The sequence below is a fragment of the Podarcis raffonei genome, chromosome 10, assembly GCF_027172205.1.
Source record: "Podarcis raffonei isolate rPodRaf1 chromosome 10, rPodRaf1.pri, whole genome shotgun sequence".
Lineage (NCBI taxonomy): Eukaryota > Metazoa > Chordata > Lepidosauria > Squamata > Lacertidae > Podarcis > Podarcis raffonei.
Window position 1 is genome coordinate 60,827,009 of NC_070611.1, and position 17,436 is coordinate 60,844,444.

The following is a 17,436-nucleotide window of genomic DNA, read 5'->3' on the forward strand; positions in this document are numbered from 1 at the left end:
CAGCCTGCAGCATCACTTTTTGCTCAGAATATCTGCAAATTTATGCTTTAAGCTTTCAGAGGTTTAATTAGGAGCTGTCTGGTTTGTGGCGATGCTTCAAGTTCCATTCACCTTTGGGTCTTCTTCCTTTTGCAGATGATTTCAGCCGAGTTCGATTGGTCTCAATGAATGAAGAAGAAGGTTCAGATTACATCAATGCCAACTATATCCCTGTAAGTGAACTGGACTCAAAAGCATCCAAAAGAATAATATGAGGGTGAGGGTGGTGGCTTGCAAAATAAGACGCAGGCCAGTGCAAAGCCAAACCTTTCAACATATTCCCCACCCCCCTTTAATAGAGAACGTGGTTGAGTGAAAATCAATTTAAAAGTGAAACAGAACCATACCAAAATTAGGGGGGGCGTTTCCCATATGCATGACGAATTCCCTTGGAATGCAGGTGTGTATATGTATTTCAATTACAAGCAGAATCCATTTTTAAAGGCTGAAATGATGCACGAAGCACCTCTATAATCATGGGATTTACCGAATATTGGTGGCAGGCAGGGCTTTTTTTCGGGGGGTGGGACGCAGGGGTACACATACCCCTAAACATTTTTGTGAATCTAAGTTTGGCCTCATTGAGGGGCAGTATTTCAATATGAGTAGGAAAATGAGAGTATCCCTAAACATTTTTTTTAAAAGAAAAAAAGCACTGGTAGCAGGTGAACTTTCAGAGAGAGGAAGGGGTCTTAAGGAGGAACAGACTGTATGAGCTTCTCAATCAAGCTTCGTACTTATTTAGATAATTTATATACCACTTAACATTTTGAGAGAGAAAACTGTTACAAGCATATGCTTGCATTTTTGTTGTGAGGCCCGCTTGCAGTGATGAATAAAAGCCCATTCTTAACATTCTGTCCTAGACCTGCTTGTTCAGGAAACGGGACGGAGCTGAGATCCTCAGAGAAAGGAAGGCATATTTTGACAGTGTCCCCCAATATACCTCTTCTTTTTCTTTCACGAGGATGGAATTACATGCAGGCAACCTTACAAGAGGGGAGTGGGCAGAAGGACTGAAGTCCCTGCCAAGATTGACTAAGGCTCTGAACCACTATCAGACATGTGCAAAAAAATAATCTGTGATGGTTGTGGTCAAGACCAGTTGATAAAATGGGAAGGACAAGTGCAGTCCTAACCCAGCATGGCTCTGCGGAAGGAGAAGCCAAGCTGACTTGAGAGCAAATGTGTGTGAAAAGTAATGGGTGGGGACGAAATTTGAATCAGTTCCCATTTAATGGTGATTCCACCTCATTCGGTATGAGGCAGCTTCCTATGTTGTTCCTGTGCTTTTGAAAGAAATACCTCAAATCTAAAGCCAATCCAAAGGAGCCACCACACGCTTTCTCTTTTAGGGTTACAATTCTCCCCAAGAGTACATCGCCACCCAGGGGCCACTGCCAGAGACGAGGAACGACTTCTGGAAGATGGTTCTCCAGCAGAAGTCGCAAATCATCGTCATGCTCACACAATGCAATGAGAAAAGAAGGGTATGTATGTGTGGAAAATCCTCCAAGCCTCTCGAAATCTGCAGTGGATCTACGTTCCCTCTTACCCAGAATTCTGTTCTCGGTTACAGTCATTCAGAATGCCATAGTCCTCATAAATAGAGTGTTAAGGGGATAATCTAATATACACTGCCTCAAATCATGGAGGTTCTATTTAGTCGTCACGGCTAATTTTTATCAATAGAACCACACTCAATTAATTTTACTAATATCTATGTATTTTATTTATATCCCACCCCTTCTCCCAAGAGTTCAAGGTGATATACTTGGTGAGAACCAGTGTATCACAGTGATAAGGGTGTCGGATTGGGACCTGGGAGACCATGGCCTTACTTGGCCACGAAGCTCACTGTGTGATCCTGGGCAAGTCACTGCTTCTCTGCCTAACCTACCTCACAGGGTAATTGAGGAAGGGGAGAAGAACCATGTATGCCTCCTTTAGCTACTTTGAGAGAAAGGTGAGATACAAATGCAATAAAACAAGTAAACGGTCCTTCCTTGTGCCTGTTTTATCCTTAAATCAGTCCTGAGAGGCAGCTTGGATTGAGAACCTGTAATTGGCCAAAGGCTACCTTCATATCTGAGTCAGGATTTGATCCCTGCTGTTCCAGGTGGTGTCCAATGCTCTAACCACTGCACCACACTGTCACATTAAAGCCATCTAATCTAATGACCCATCACCACATTTTGTAGAAGTGATTTCCACTGGATTAGAGTTACGCATGGCCTGATGTGCTTCCTCTTTTTCTGACTGAAGCCTCCTGCCACTCAGTCTCATTGAGGGCCTTCGTTCTAGTACTACGAAATGCACAGACACATATATTTTCTCCACTATCTCCAAAACCATTCATACTTCTGATGTAGGGACATCAAAGCAAATGTTAGCTTCCCGCAGCATGCAGTTTACTGACTCCCCGGGGAGCGGTTCCCTTGTTATAATAGGGAGAAGATTACATTCACATCTTATCTCCACATTATATGACATGCTTTCCCTTACGTTCCATGTGTAATCAGGTTTACGGAAAACGTACAATGAAATACAGCCCTCAGTAATCACATTGCTACATATCAGAGGTCAAACCTTTAGAGGGAATAGACTCTGTGTGGGTTTTCTTTTGTGTGTATGCGTACTTGCCATGCACAGTACATGGAGCTGGTTGCAGAATTCAGCTTCTAAAAATTCTTTTTTTGAAGAAAAAAAACCCCCTATGTTTCTAGTCCTTAGCAGAAATTGTGTGCATATATTTTTATACACACATGCACACACAAAGTTGGCATCTTTCTGTTTTGAGAGGCAATAGAGTGCTTCTCTGAAGGTGAAGTCAAATTGCTACATTAGCAGTACCAAAGTGACCTATCAGGGCACAAGCCTGGGCAGTCTGTATGGGGGTCCTGGGCTGACCAGACGACAAGACCCCCCCTCTCAACCTTACTGATAGGGTTCAAAGGAAAGCAGAGCAATACGTTTGGCACCAGCTTGGCTTCAGGAGTTGCCAGAAGGAGGCATAAAAGGCAACATCCAATCGTCTTAGGGACTCTGCTCTGGATTTGTGTAGAGTTTATTCCTAAACCAGCTCCATCTGGTACGCAGACTGAGACCCTACCTGCCCACGGACTGTCTCGCCAGAGTGGTGCATGCTCTAGTTATCTCCTGCTTGGACTACTGCAATGCGCTCTATGTGGGGCTACCTTTGAAGGTGACTCAGAAACTGCAATTAATCCAGAATGCGGCAGCTAGACTGGTGACTGGGAGTGGCTGCCGGGACCACATAACATCGGTCCTGAGAGAGCTGCATTGGCTCCCAGTACATTTCCAAGCACAATTCAAAGTGTTGGTGCTGACCTTTAAAGCCCTAAAGGTCCTATATACCTGAAGGAGCGTCTCCACCCCCATCGTTCAGCCCGGACACTGAGATCCAGCGCTGAGGGCCTTCTGGCGGTTCCCTCATTGCAAGAAGTGAGGTTACAGGGAACCAGACAGAGGGCCTTCTCGGTAGTGGCGCCCACCCTATGGAACGCCCTCCCTTCAGATGTGAAGGAAATAAGCAGCTATCCTATCTTTAGAAGACATCTGAAGGCAGCCCTGTTTAGGGAAGTTTTTAATATTTAATGCTGTATTGTTTTTAACTCTTGATTGGGAGCTGCCCAGAGTGGCTGGGGAAACTCAGCCAGATGGGTGGCGTATAAATGAGAAATTTTATTATTATTATTATTATTATTATTATTATTATTATTATTATTATTATTTAAAAAACTATGTTTCTATTCCTTAGCAGAAATTGTGTGCATATATTTTTATACACACATGCGCACACAAAGTTGGCATCTTTCTGTTTTGAGAGGCAATAGAGTGCCTCTCTGGAGGTGAAGTCAAATTGCTACATTAGCAGCACCAAAACGACCTATCAGGGCACAAGCCTGGGCAGTCTGTATGTTTTTTTATAAATTTTTTATTGGTTTTTTCCACACATAATACAAGACAATACAACACAATACAAGACATACAAACATGCAAACACGTATAATTTCTTAACCCTTCATTTCTTAAGCCTTCTTTCAACGACTTCCCCATACCTCCCCTTTCTGCATCCCTGTTAAAAATCTTTTCAGCATCCCCTAATTTCAATATAATACTTCTTTTAGGTCTTATTTCTCATATCCAATTGCTAATCGCTGCAATTCTATTTTGCATTACCCAAAACATTTTAGCATTCATTAATTTTACAACAGTTCTTAAGATAGATTTTAAACTTCTTCCAATCTTCTTCCACCGTCTCTTTCCCTTGGTCTCCTGGGCAGTCTGTATGGGGGTCCTGGGCTGACCAGACGACAAGACCCCCCCTCGACCTTACTGATAGGGTTCAAAGGAAAGCAGAGCAATACGTTTGGCACCAGCTTGGCTTCAGGAGTTGCCAGAAGGAGGCATAAAAGGTGCCATCCAACTGTCTTAGGGACTCGGCTCCAGATTTCTGTAGAGCAGGCATCCCCAAACTCAGCCCAACTGTTTTGGGACTACAACTCCCATCATCCCTAGCTAACAGGACCAGTGGTCAGGGATGATGGGAATTGTAGTCCCAAAACACCTGGAGGGCCGAGTTTGGGGATGCCTGGTGTAGCATTTACTCCTAAACTCCTTTGGATTTGGGCTTAAGCTAGGATGCTTACCAAGGCTTTGAAAAGTTTTCCTTGACTCTTTTTCTTCCAGGTGAAATGTGATCACTATTGGCCTTTCACGGAAGAGTTGGTTCCTTATGGGGACATCACAGTGGAGATGCTGTCTGAAGAAGAGCAATCGGATTGGGTCTTTAGGAATTTCAGAATCAACTATGTAGGTCAATGTAAAGGGTTTTTTTTGTTTTTACTAATGTTGTTAGTCCTGCAATGTTTGGATCTAAATTCAAACCTCTTGTAAACACAACCCTTTTCTTAATAACGTGTATCCATAGTGGGCTGGCTTGCCCCATATATGCCCCTGCCCAGCAATTGTGGGCTTTAGATGGGGCCCCGCTGAAAGTACTGCATGCCCCCAAAGTGCACATAGCTTATACTAGAAACTGGGCTTTTAGTGTTGCAGCTCTAGCCCTCTGGAATAGATTGCCGGCTGAAATTAGCTGTGATGTTTTAGCCACTTACTGAAGACGTTTCTGTTTAAGAAGCCTTTCCTGGAGGTTTGACCCAGTCATTGATGAAATACCAACTGGGCATCTATGGGAATGGCTTTATAGTTTTTGCAGTCTGTAGAAATGGGTTTAATTGTTCTTGGATATTGTATTTTATTTTTCATTTTATCTTGCACACCTCTTTGAGGGCCTTAGGCTGCGAGGAGGTTTATAAATTTGCAAAATTATAATAATGATAATAATTTTGGGAATGTTTATTTTAAAGCAGCCAATCTTGAGTAGGGCCCTGGCTGGGGTTGGGGTGCTTTAACCCTTTACTCCTGCTGTTGCCCCAATCTGGATTTCCAGGGACTGTGACTTTCATCAGGAGGTAAATTCCAATGGCTACCTTTCTCACCTTTCAAAACATCCCTGGCCTGGGGATGGTGGTCACCGAATTATAAAGGCAACGGCTGCTAAGCGCCACTTTTCTTTCTCTTTCCCCCAGGCCGATGAGGTGCAGGATGTGATGCATTTTAATTACACGGCTTGGCCTGACCACGGAGTCCCTCCCACAAACGCAGCAGAAAGCATCTTGCAGTTTGTACAGATGGTCAGGCAGCAGGCAGCAAAGAGCAAAGGCCCCATGATCATACATTGCAGGTGAGCCTCTCCTCTCTGCCTAGAAGACATTAGCAAAGCAAGAGGCGGAGAAGGTTGTTGCAATGCCTTCGAAGCGCTCACAAAGATGGCTGCGCAATTTGTTGTTGTTAGTATTCTTATTCTTTCATTTAATTTTTTTAATTAAATTAAAATTTTAAAAAACAGTTTAAAACAAATTTTAGTGAAATTTTACATTTTTTAACATCAAAATATCATAACATATATCAAAAATACCATTCCCCAATTTCCCCCTCCCCTCCACGACTTCCCTCAGTTTCCACTTCTGGTTTTTTGGCATATTCTCTCTCGCTGCTTATTGGTTATTTCTTATTCTTTAATATTTTTAACACAAATATTATTATTCTCTTATCATTTCAACATCCTCATTCTATTTCCTAAATTTATTTTGTTAATTGCAAGTGTTTAATCAAACCCTGCAAATGAGTCCATTTTTTTACATTGATTCTGTAAACATGACATGAATGGTTCTCAGTCTTTCTTAAAGTCTCTATTGCCCTTGTCTTGAAGTCTTTCCATTAATTTTGCCATTTCAGCGTATTCCATCTGTTTTCCTTGCCATTCTCCTTTAGTTGGTATTTCAACATTTTTCCATCTTTGTGCTAGCAATATTCTAGCCACAGTTGTAGCATACAGTGGTACCTCGGGTTACGAACAGTCCTGCTTATGAACGCTTTGGGTTATGAACTCCACAAACCCAGAAGTTCCCAGGTTGTGAACTTTGCCCCTGGATATGAACGCAATCCACTTCCAGGGACACGGAAGGCCTATGTAGGGAATGCTCACTTTGGGTTAAGAACGGACTTCCAGAATGAATTAAGTTCGTAACCCAAGGTACCACTGTATATGAAAAGTTTTTTCTTCCCTTTTGGCAAATCTTGACCTGAAATGCCTGGAAGGTTTTGTTTTGTTTTGTTATTGTTTCATTTATGAACTGCTTCCCAGGAAACATCTGAAAGAAGCTTCACAATGAAGAACATAAAGTTAGCCCTCTGCACATAGCTGTCAACGTTTTCCTTTTTTTCAGGGAAATTCCCTTATTCCGAATAGGATTCCTTGCAAGAAAAGGGGAAAGTTGACAGCTATGCCTCTGTAGCATAAGTAATCTCCTATGATGATGGTGGTGGATGTTTGCAATTTGAATATTGTTTCCCAAAATGGGGCTGCATTTCAAGCACATTCTCACTTAGGGATGAGGGATAAATTTGATGGGATTTACATGTGAAGGTGAACCTATGTAATATGCACTTTTTTTTTTTGCAAGAATACTAGAACCGAGACACAGCCATCTTTTAAAATGTGTGCTTCTCTGAATTTTGCAATGCAGCCCTGGGTTCAAAAATGCATTGTTTTAGGGCGGAATTGATTTGCAATGCCCCCTCCATATATTAAGCAAAATCACATAGAGGAAAAACTTGCCTAATAAATAAAATTCATTAGAGCTTTTATTTGGTTTTATTTTGCAAACTGGTGTGAAAAAAACCAAACTGACGTTGAAATGTGGGTCTTCAGTCTGGATAAATGAGCAACAAAAAATGGATAGAAGTGCCCATCTCTATTCCCACTGCTCCCCTCTGTTTTGCAGTGCCGGCGTGGGTCGGACGGGGACTTTTATAGCATTGGACCGACTCTTACAGCACATTCGGGACCACGAGTTTGTAGATATATTGGGGCTGGTGTCTGACATGCGGTCCTATCGGATGTCCATGGTACAGACAGAGGTAAGACTTTCAGCTGTGTTCCCCCCTCAAAAAGGGGTGCATTTATTTGTTTTGTTTGAGGTATTTATACCCTGCCAATCCTAGGGGGCTTTCAGAAAGTTAAAATGACCATAACTACCACCACCACCCAAACAATTGAAATTTAGCAACATGGCAGAGCAGCATCAAACCATCTGCAGAAGTGAAACAAGCACAAAGCCACATGAAGGTCTGAAAAGCCTGAGAAAGTTTTTTAAAGTCCTTGCCTGCCATTGAAATGACAACAAGATCGACACCAGGTTGTTGGTTATTTTGCAGATTAGTTGCGCTCCAGAAGGGGTTCTGGGGACACCACACATTCAAGAAATGCAGAAGTAACTTTTGTGTGGTTTTAATAACAAAAACAAAAACTCCTTTTACACTAAATTACATTATATCAATAAGTGTGACCCATTCGCCAGGGTACATGCTGCTCTTTATATACTATACCCAATTGCTGACACAGCTTAATTAACACAACAGCACCTGCTATACTGCTTCACAGCTGATTTCCTCTGGCCTTTAAAGAGATACACATCTTGTGAAACAATAATGAACCTTAAAGAAACCATTCGACACAGCTGAGCCTCCCTGAGGAAGACATTCCACACTCGGTGCCACCACTAAGGAGACCCTTTCTTCTGCAGCCACCTGCCCCACCTCAGGTGTGTGCCCAAAGAAGGAGCTCGACTGAACACCTTAGCATGCAGAAGAAGAGCTGTGCAGGATGAAACCAAAGACCCATCTATCCAGGATTCTGTTCCCACAGTGGCCAACCAGGTGCCTCTGGGAAGCCACCTGGAGGCAGGGCTGGAATGGAGACAGTGTCGGCCTCACTCGAGGGCAGCAGACTAGCTTAGGGGATGCAGGACAATCCTCAAATACTTGGCCACCCTCACTCACAGCTCTGCCTGCTGCCTGCTCACTGCCTGCTTGAATGCTGCAGCAGCAGTAGGCATCATATGGACACAGCAATGCAGCCTACTGGGTCACAGGTCAATGGTCCATCTACTCCAGCATCCTGTTCTCACACTCTCGGACTACAACTCCCATCAGCCACAGCCAGCGCAGCTTTAAGTACGGAAGTGGATCATAAGTTGTCTAGGGCTGGTAGGCTTTATAGCCCCAAATCTCTGGAGGGCGCCAGGTTGGGGGAAGGCTTGCATCACTTAAAATCATAAATAGTAGAGTCGGAAGGGACCCTGAGGATCATCTAGTCCAACCCCCTTCAATGCAGCTGTCCCATATGGGAATCGAACCTGCAACCTTGGCATTATCAGCACCATGCTCTAACCAACTGAGCTATCCAAGCTGAACTGTGTGGTATGTGGAGAAGCACCTCCTTTCATCTTTCCTGAATCTCCTTCAGCTTCATTGGATGACCCCAGTTTCTAGTATTATGACAGCAAGGACAAGAGGGTGGGACTTCTCCGCTTTCCCACACCATTCTTAAATTTAATGGGGACGCGGGTGGCGCTGTGGGTTAAACCACAGACCCTAGGACTTGCCGATCAGATGGTCGGTGGTTCGAATCCCCCCGACAGGGTGAGCTCCCGTTGCTCGGTCCCTGCTCCTGCCAACCTAGCAGTTCGAAAGCACGTCAAAGTGCAAGTAGATAAATAGGTACCACTCTGGCGGGAAGGTAAACGGCGTTTCTGTGCGCTGCTCTGGTTTGCCAGAAGCAGCTTAGTCTTGCTGGCCACATGACCCGGAAGCTGTACGCTGGCTCCCTCAGTCAATAAAGCAAGATGAGCGCCGCAACCCCAGAGTCGGCCACGACTGGACCTAATGGTCAGGGGTCCCTTTACCTAGCATGCCCTCCTCCTTACACTCCTTTTTCCTAAAGAGCGTTCAATATTGCAACCCTTTCTCACCGGAGTGTTGTTCCAACCCCTTGATTATTTTGATCGCCACAATTTGTTTTGCCCCTTTTCCAATTCAGTAATATCCTTTCTCATTGAGGTGCAGTGATCAGAACTGTACACAGTATTCCCAGTTTATTTTATTCTCAAACCCTTTGCTAAATGATCTATAACATGGGCAGGTTTGTGCAGAGATGAGCAGTTTTGCGGGGGTCCCAGTCTCAAGCTCTTGAGGTCTTTAAAGGTCAAGATGAGCACTCTGCATTGAAGCCAGAAACAAATTAGGAGCCAGTGTGGTTGGCCTGATGTGATCACAATATCTAGTCCCAGTTAAGAGCCTCAAACTTAGGAATGGGGGAAATTGGATTGATTTCACATTTAAAAGGCAAATCTACCCAATTCACTTTCTAGAAACCATATGCAAATGAAAACACAGCCATCCTGTGAAATTCACTCGTCTCTGAATGTTGCGATGCAGTCCTCCAGTCAAGTGATATGTACGAAAATGCAGATTATTGAAGTGTGCCTAAAGGGGCATTAGTGAAAATAGCATACCATAATGTTTGGCATTAGGGAAAATTGTTTTACAAAATTGCAAAGAAAACAATTGTATACTTGGAGGAATTTGAACTGAAGCACTGATGAAATTTCCTGAAGACTCTTAAAAATAATAATCACAAAGAAATGTGGAGAACTCAACTTGAGAATGGTAAAATGAGAACCAAAGAGAAAACTAAACTGACAGATTTCCGCATCCCTGGTGTGTATACACCAGACCTTTCTGACACGCTGTACCTCTCTGTGGAGCAGATCAGGGTATTGTCAGGTGAGCTGCTGTTCCTTCCCCCCCTTATCTATGCCACCCACTTGTTTGCATAGTGGTGCTCAATTCGCTTCCCTCCAAAGTGCCCATGCACTAGTGACTGCCAGCTTCTGTGCAGTTTCCGAGTTCCTGCTGTTTGCCAGCTGGCCTCTCCTCCTGTTCCATTGGCAGAGCATCACTGCATCCCCCCTCTCTGTCTCTCATGCACAAACACAGCAGACAGCAGGGCTTTGTAATGCTTCAGCAAACCGGATCTGGATTAAAGAACACCCCCAACTCGTGCCAGTATTTAACACTCAGGAGCAGGATATGATGAACTAGTTGCCAGGGGCTGGAGTGTCCAGGGAAGCGGGGAGGGAGTCAGCAAGCAAAGGAGGAACCACAAGATTTAATCCTCTATATAGGCTTGGGATATAGGACCGTAAATGTGGTCCTCCAAGCCTCTCTGTCTGGCCCTTGGGTCTTTCACCAATGCTACCCTGGGTTATCCTTGATTGCTTTTACCTGGAAAGCATCCTTGAGCTCTCATAATGCCTTTGAAATGAAACTGTGCTTTCTTCCTGTCTTTTCAATGCTGAGCTTGTTGGCCCAACCTCTGAAGTAAGCAGTTTGACCCACCTGCCCATGACATCTGCTCCTGAGCTATTTGGTTCAGCAGATCTGAATGGTTCACCCCACCTCTGTTCCCTCAAAACAACAACAACAGCAGCAGCAATAATAATAATTTATTACTTGCACTAAATCCTTCTGATTGGGTTGCCCTAGCCACTCTGGGCGGCTTCCAACAGAATATAATGGATCAAAATGAAACATCAAACATTAAAAGCTTCCTGATACAGGGCTGCCTTCAGATGTCTATGGAAAGTCGTATAAATAGTGCTTCCCCCCCTAGAAAAATAGGTGCCAGTACTCACCATGAAGTTGTTACAGTAAGAGCCATGCTTTTTAACAACAACAAAACATCGGAGCCAGTACTGAGTATCCCCTGGAAAAAAGCACTGCGTATAATTATTTATCTCTTTGGCATCTGATGGGAGGCCATTCTACAGTGCAGCTGCAACTACCGAGAAGGGAACCAACACATGGAATTGGGCTTGGAAATGGGAGTCAATGTAGATCCTTTAGGATTGGTTTTATATGGTCCCAGTAGCCACTCCCAGTCTAGCTGCCTCATCCGGATGAGTTGTAGTTTCCGAGTCACCTTCAAAGGTAACCCCATGTAGACAGCATTGCAATAACCCAAGTGGGAGATAACCAGAGCTGGTAGACAATTGTCCTGGACACAGAATAATCTTGTACATTTCCGAGCACAATTCAAAGCATTGGTGTTGACCTTTAAAGCCCTAAACGGCCTCAGCCCAGTATACCCGAAGGATTGTCTCCACCCCCATCGTTCGGCTCGGACAATGAGGTCCAGCGCTGAGGTCCTTCTGGTGGTTCCCTCACTGCAAGAAGCCAAGTTACAGGGAACCAGGCAGAGGGCCTTCTCGGTAGTGGGTCCCGCCCTGTGGAACGCCCTCCCATCAGATGTCAAAGAGATAAACAACTACCTGATGTTTAGAAGACATCTGAAGGCAGCCCTGTTCAGGGAAGTTTTTAATGTGTGACATTTTAATGTATTTTTAATCTTTGTTGGAAGCCGCCCAGAGTGGCTGGGGAAACCCAGCCAGATGGGCGGGGTACAAATAAATTATTATTATTATTATTATTATTATTATTATTATTATTATTATTCCCCTCCATGGACAGCTGTGAGTGATGGAAGCTTCAGGAAGTGAGAATCCCCCTGAAACTCCTATGCAGGGGGAAAGTTTTGCAAAAACTCTCCCCACAAAGCATATTTCTGATCGTGTGCCTCTTTCTCTGCACTATGAATGCTCTTTAAATAACCAGACTTGAGCATGCTTTCTGGTTTGGCACTTCCAGGGAAGAACAATTCTGCCTCTTTTAATTGTCCCTCCATTGGTTCATTTCCGAAAGAGAGTTGATCTGAGGGAGGGGAAATACTTCTGTTAACGGCCACTAGATGTCAGTGCGCTTTAAGGAGCTGGAAGCCAACCAGCCTTGGGAGGGTTGTGAATGTTTCCACAGAAAACTTGAAACCACACTGTGCTCACCACTCACCTGGTCTCAGGTTACCTTCTGAAGTGGAAAATGAATTGGCTATGCTCACCGCATCGCTCTCAAGCCTTCTGGGTGAAGCAAAGGCCAATGCTGCGTGCAGATAGGAAAAAACTGGAAGCCTGCTTTTCAAAGGAGTCTCTTGGACCCTGACAAGGCTGGTCACACAACCTGAAATGCTCAAACGAAACCTGCCATGAAAGTCATGAGAAGGGATAAAGAATATAACCAGTTCAGACCCCAGGACCAATCTTGACAGAGCAACGAATTATATGAAAAATTCCTCCAAATGTTCAGAACAGTTCCTCTTCCTTTTTTCTTTTCTTTCATGCTGTCCATATAACATTCATTTATATATTTCTTGCTCCCAACTGTCCCAGGGAAGCTGATGTCATTTCTGGGATCCATCAGGATCAAGAAGACTGCTTTTAGCACATGCGTAATGGGTGTGGGTGGCTGGGTTCATAAACCAGATCCCACTGGATGTGATAGACTGCCTTTTGGTCTCTCTCTCTCTCTCTCTCTCTGCAGGAACAATACATTTTTATTCACCAGTGTGTGCAATTAATGTGGCTAAAGAAAAAGAAGCAGTTCTGCATCAGCGACGTTATATATGAGAATGTCAGCAAGTCATAATTCCAGGCCAGGCGGTGAGTCCGGGGAGCTTTCTTTGGCTTTCATGCTTGAGTTTTGACTGCTCGCTCAGGAGCAGCTGCTGTCATAAATATTAAAGCCCCAGCATTTTTATTTATTGCAAGGACCATGCCTTGAAGCCAGATACTCCCATCCAGCTAGCATATGGCAAACGGGTTGTGCACATGGAGTGCTGGCTTGATGGGTCCTACCTGTGCTTGCAACGTAAGAGGCTCAGCTGCTAGAGCTGCCCATTCACAGCCAGGTTTAAAAATAAAATGGTAGTGCCAAACGCAACTGCTTGGGAGGAGATGCAGAGCTGGATTTCAACCAGTGGTGATCGGTATCCATTGGGCAGGGTGCAAGGCAGGAGGCCAACAGCAGGTGGAGCTAGAGCCTTTAGGCTGTATGCAGCAAAATAGAATCAGTAACACAAGGATTTCTGCTTGCACTATGTGTCCCTCTGCTCTGCAGTAAGGGAGCATTAATAATACTTAACACACACACACATTAATCTGCAAGTTGCTAACATGTAAGGATATAAATAGGGGTGCACATCTGAATATGCTCTTCCCGTTCAATGCAAGGCAGAGAGCCTGCATCTTCCTTTGAAAATGTATCTCCAGTCTATGTTATTTGCTCCCAGTCCAGCCAGGAATATGCCTGCCTGAGCCCTGCTTACATGTGCAAGTTTCTGAACTGCGTCAGGGCAATTGTGATGACATGCGTGCAGAGTTTTCAGCTGCTGTGCTCTGTAAATACAAAGTGTTACTAATGTTAATTGATCAGTGGATGCCAATTTGAGTCGGTGGGTCTGAACGTCAAAGGGACTGTTTATTTACCATATTTTTCACCCTATAGGACGCACTTTCCCCCCTCCAAAAATAAAGGGGAAATGTGTGTGCGTCCTATGGGGCGAATGCAGGCTTTCGCTGAAGCCTGGAGAGCGAGAGGGGTCGGTGCGCACCGACCCCTCTCGCTCTCCAGGCTTCAGAAAGCTTTCCCCCCAGCCCGGCAAGCTCCGGGAGCGATGGCGAGGTTGCGCGCAACTTCGCCATCACTCTCAGACCCGTTCTGGGGGCTGCGCAACCTCGCCTTCACTCCCGGACCCCCAGCCCCGAGGCTAAAAACGAAGCCAGGACAGCAAGCGGGATCCATCCCGCTCGCTGTCCTGGCTTCTTTGCTCTTTGGGGCTGGGGGGGTGGGGAATAATTTTTCCCCCTTTATTTCCAACCCCCCAGAAAATAAGTGCGTCCTATGGGCCGGTGCGCCCTATAGGGCGAAAAATACGGTGTTTCTGGGCCTTGTTTGGCTCCGGGTGTGATCCTGCAATAAAGAAAGAAAAAGAGAAGTAAAGGTGGCTTTCCCCTTTCACAGTGAGGAATTAGCTTTTGGAAAACTTACCTTACACTTTCACCATCACCACAAAAGGGAGCATATGGTTTTTTGTGGTGTGTTTGTGTGTTTTCGCCTGCTAGGTGGAGGTCTGAGCATTGCCAGCTTGTTCTTCTGTGAAATTGGTATTTTGTTATACCCGCAGCCGTTTCTTAGATTTCCAAATTTCTTTCGTTCATTTGTGAACCGCTTCCCACAAAGCATCCCAAAGCGAAAACATGAACCGCAAGAGCATAAATAAAATACAATCTCCATGTTGCCCAAGTTAAATTATAGACAATCAGTGCAAAAGCATTTCACTGATTTGATGACCCTGCTATAATATTTGCTCATTTGATGGCTCATTTTTAAAACTAAGGCTACAATATCTTTCTTTCTTTCTCTGTTGCAGGTTAGAACATGAAAGACATCCATCTTCCCTTGCTTCAGATTTTAATTCTCTCTGGGGGTTTTTGTTTTGTTTACTGTTTTATTGATTTGCCATGGACAACAGTACCCATGGACAAGTGAAAAAAAAGAAAGACAAGATTTCACATCCAGGAGCTCTGGGGAGACATAGCCTTAAGGAACCTGCAGTGTCTTGTAATGGACTATTTTGTTTCTGTACCTTTTTTTTAGACGTTTATAACACTGGACCAAATCCAACTCCGTGCTTCAGAAAGGTTTTCTGTCTTTCTCTTCTTACAAACCCTCTCTTTATTTATTTTGTAAACACGCAGGTTGGGCTTGAAGGTTAAGGAAAGTGCAATATTCAAGGCTCAATCCACACGACAGTGAGCTTTCAAAGTGTGACTCTGGCGAGGTCTGTCAAAGGCAGGGCTAGGGTATTGGATGATACCTCATTAGCATGGAGCAAGGGACAGGAAGACTGTGAATCTCGGGGGAAGAAGATCTTGGGATACTACTGTCTACGCTCAAGAGGAACCTCCAAGTTGAGCCGTCCTCATAAAACAAACTGGCTCAAAGCTAGGTGGGAAGAAAACAGAGGAGGTGAGAAAACTTCACTTCACAGCCAACGTTTTAAAGAATGACTGAGACGACAGAACAAAGATCAATGGTGAAATTTCACAGCGCTTTGAGACGCTCAGGAGATCAGTGCATCTCAGCAGAAATGTCTTCTAGCCTGCTCAACCAGCCTGTGTTATGGATAGAGGGGAAATGAATCCTGTGCGCCTGGATCCGGGGTGGAACTGTGAATGGACACAAAACAACCACTTTGGGTGACGAGTCTGGTCCAAATGTCATCACTATCCCCATTGAGTAGGAGCCTTTGCTGCCTCTTCCTTCTCCATTGGCTTGGTTTTGTTTTCTGTGTAGTCGCCCTGTGTAAAAAAAACCAACGAAACAAAAACAACACAAAACTAGGAAGTTTGTCGATGTTGTGGGAAGGGAAGTAAAGTGCAGTGGTAAACACACGTCGGTGGTGTCCAATGGCCTGAGAAAGGTGCAGAAGTGAGGATTTATCTTAGCATGCTAGGCGCATTGAAATGACTGCTTTGCTCCTCATTGCTGCCCATGTATGCCGCTCATCAGTTCCCTGCAAGCCATTTATTCTGGAATCAGTAGTGCAACTTTTGGCAACCTGGTGTTTTGGACTACGTTTCCCATCAGCCCCAAGGCGCTGGGCTGGCTGAGACTGATGGAGGACATAGTGCAAAACACTCGGAGAGCAACCAAGTGAGTTAGGATAACACAGCACTTCTTTTCTTTGGGTTATTGTACTGATTAGATGAGTCATACGTTGTGACAGGAATGCTGTCTGGTTGGGCATTGCTGGCATTTTCTCATTTGTGCCCCTTTTTATTTGACTTCTGTTTGACGGAAAGCTTCTGAAGGGATTGGCTCTGGAACTACTGGAAGCAAAATATAATACCCAGGAGGTGGGCTGAGTTGAAAGAAAGAACTAAAAAATGCTCACATTTGCAAAAACAGGGCAGTTTCAAGGAGTATGGCAGTGTGATGCAGTGGTTAGTGAACTGGATCAGGACTGTGAGGATAGCATGTGTATCAGTGTGGCAGGGGGTGAAACCCACCTGGGCCAGGTTGAGCTCTTTGCAGCATAGGTGAGATGGGAATGGAATCCCCTAATATGAATATCTGGAGCTTTCCCCACCTTAAAGGTGTTCAGGTGGGAAGGACCAACCAGAAGTTTGTAGGCAGCCTTTCACCTTAAATGTTGTGAAAACATGAAAGCTGGGGTGGGATTTGTGGCTGCCATGGACTGTCCAGTGCCAATGTACCTACCAACCAGGATGCCGAGGAAAGCCCTGAGGTTACAAGTTGGGAAGAAATGTTGCAAGTTGAGGATTTGGGGTGGAGGAAGTCAATGAGTGGTGGGGCACCGGCTTGGCATGCAGAATGTCCCAGGTTGACTCCCCAGCATCTCCAGGTATGAGTGGCATTGTCCCCTGCCTGAAATTCTGGAGAGGTGCTGCCAGTCAGTGCAGTCGGTACTCAGCTGGACCAATGTACATGGTATGAGGCAGCTTCCAATGTTCCTAACGTTGGGTATGGGGGGCATTCAGCCACCAGCCAGGTCTCCATGGTGGAGGCCATCTGAGGCTGAGCAACACAGAACCAATATGGTGTGATGGGCAAGTGTCCCAAATGTAGATAAGGCTTATGTACCCAATTCCCTGCTCAGACAGAAGCTATTAAATGGTGTAAGAGCTACTGAAACAGTTTGAGAATGGGTGGGTGCTTATTTTGGCTGGGTGACTGCAAGAGAAATCACAGCTAGAGAACTTGTGGTAGCTGCCTGCATCTGAAGCTTAATTCCCATTGCCTGCCACATTAACACATTTTAAAGCCCTTCCCCAACTCCAGATTTTATTTTTTATTACAAGTGAAGGGTGAACAGAGCACTGCCTTGCTACTCTCAGTCCCTGCAATAGATTTGTGGCAGGCAGTGGGCCAAATCTTTTGAGTACTTGTCTTGGAAGTGCCCTTAAACTCTGCGGCAACCCCACAAGTTCAGCTCTGTTCCAGCACCACCCAACTCCCTCCATGGAGCTCTTCTGGCCAAGCCCATCTGCT

At 44.8% G+C, this 17,436-nt stretch overlaps 1 protein-coding gene across 3 annotated transcripts in view; it reads left to right on the forward strand.

Annotated features, from left to right (window-relative positions):
- PTPRO (protein tyrosine phosphatase receptor type O) overlaps window positions 1-16,309 on the forward strand; it is a 130,551-nt gene extending 114,242 nt beyond the window's left edge. For all 3 annotated transcript variants that reach the window (XM_053405039.1, XM_053405040.1, XM_053405041.1), the window contains 7 exons: window positions 136-212; window positions 1,395-1,529; window positions 4,753-4,875; window positions 5,655-5,809; window positions 7,413-7,548; window positions 12,904-13,022; window positions 14,792-16,309. In XM_053405039.1, the coding sequence (XP_053261014.1) occupies window positions 136-212; window positions 1,395-1,529; window positions 4,753-4,875; window positions 5,655-5,809; window positions 7,413-7,548; window positions 12,904-13,008 (731 nt within the window). In that variant the 3' untranslated portion in view covers window positions 13,009-13,022; window positions 14,792-16,309. The remainder of the gene's footprint in view (window positions 1-135; window positions 213-1,394; window positions 1,530-4,752; window positions 4,876-5,654; window positions 5,810-7,412; window positions 7,549-12,903; window positions 13,023-14,791) is intronic.
- Window positions 16,310-17,436: the final 1,127 nt, after the last annotated feature.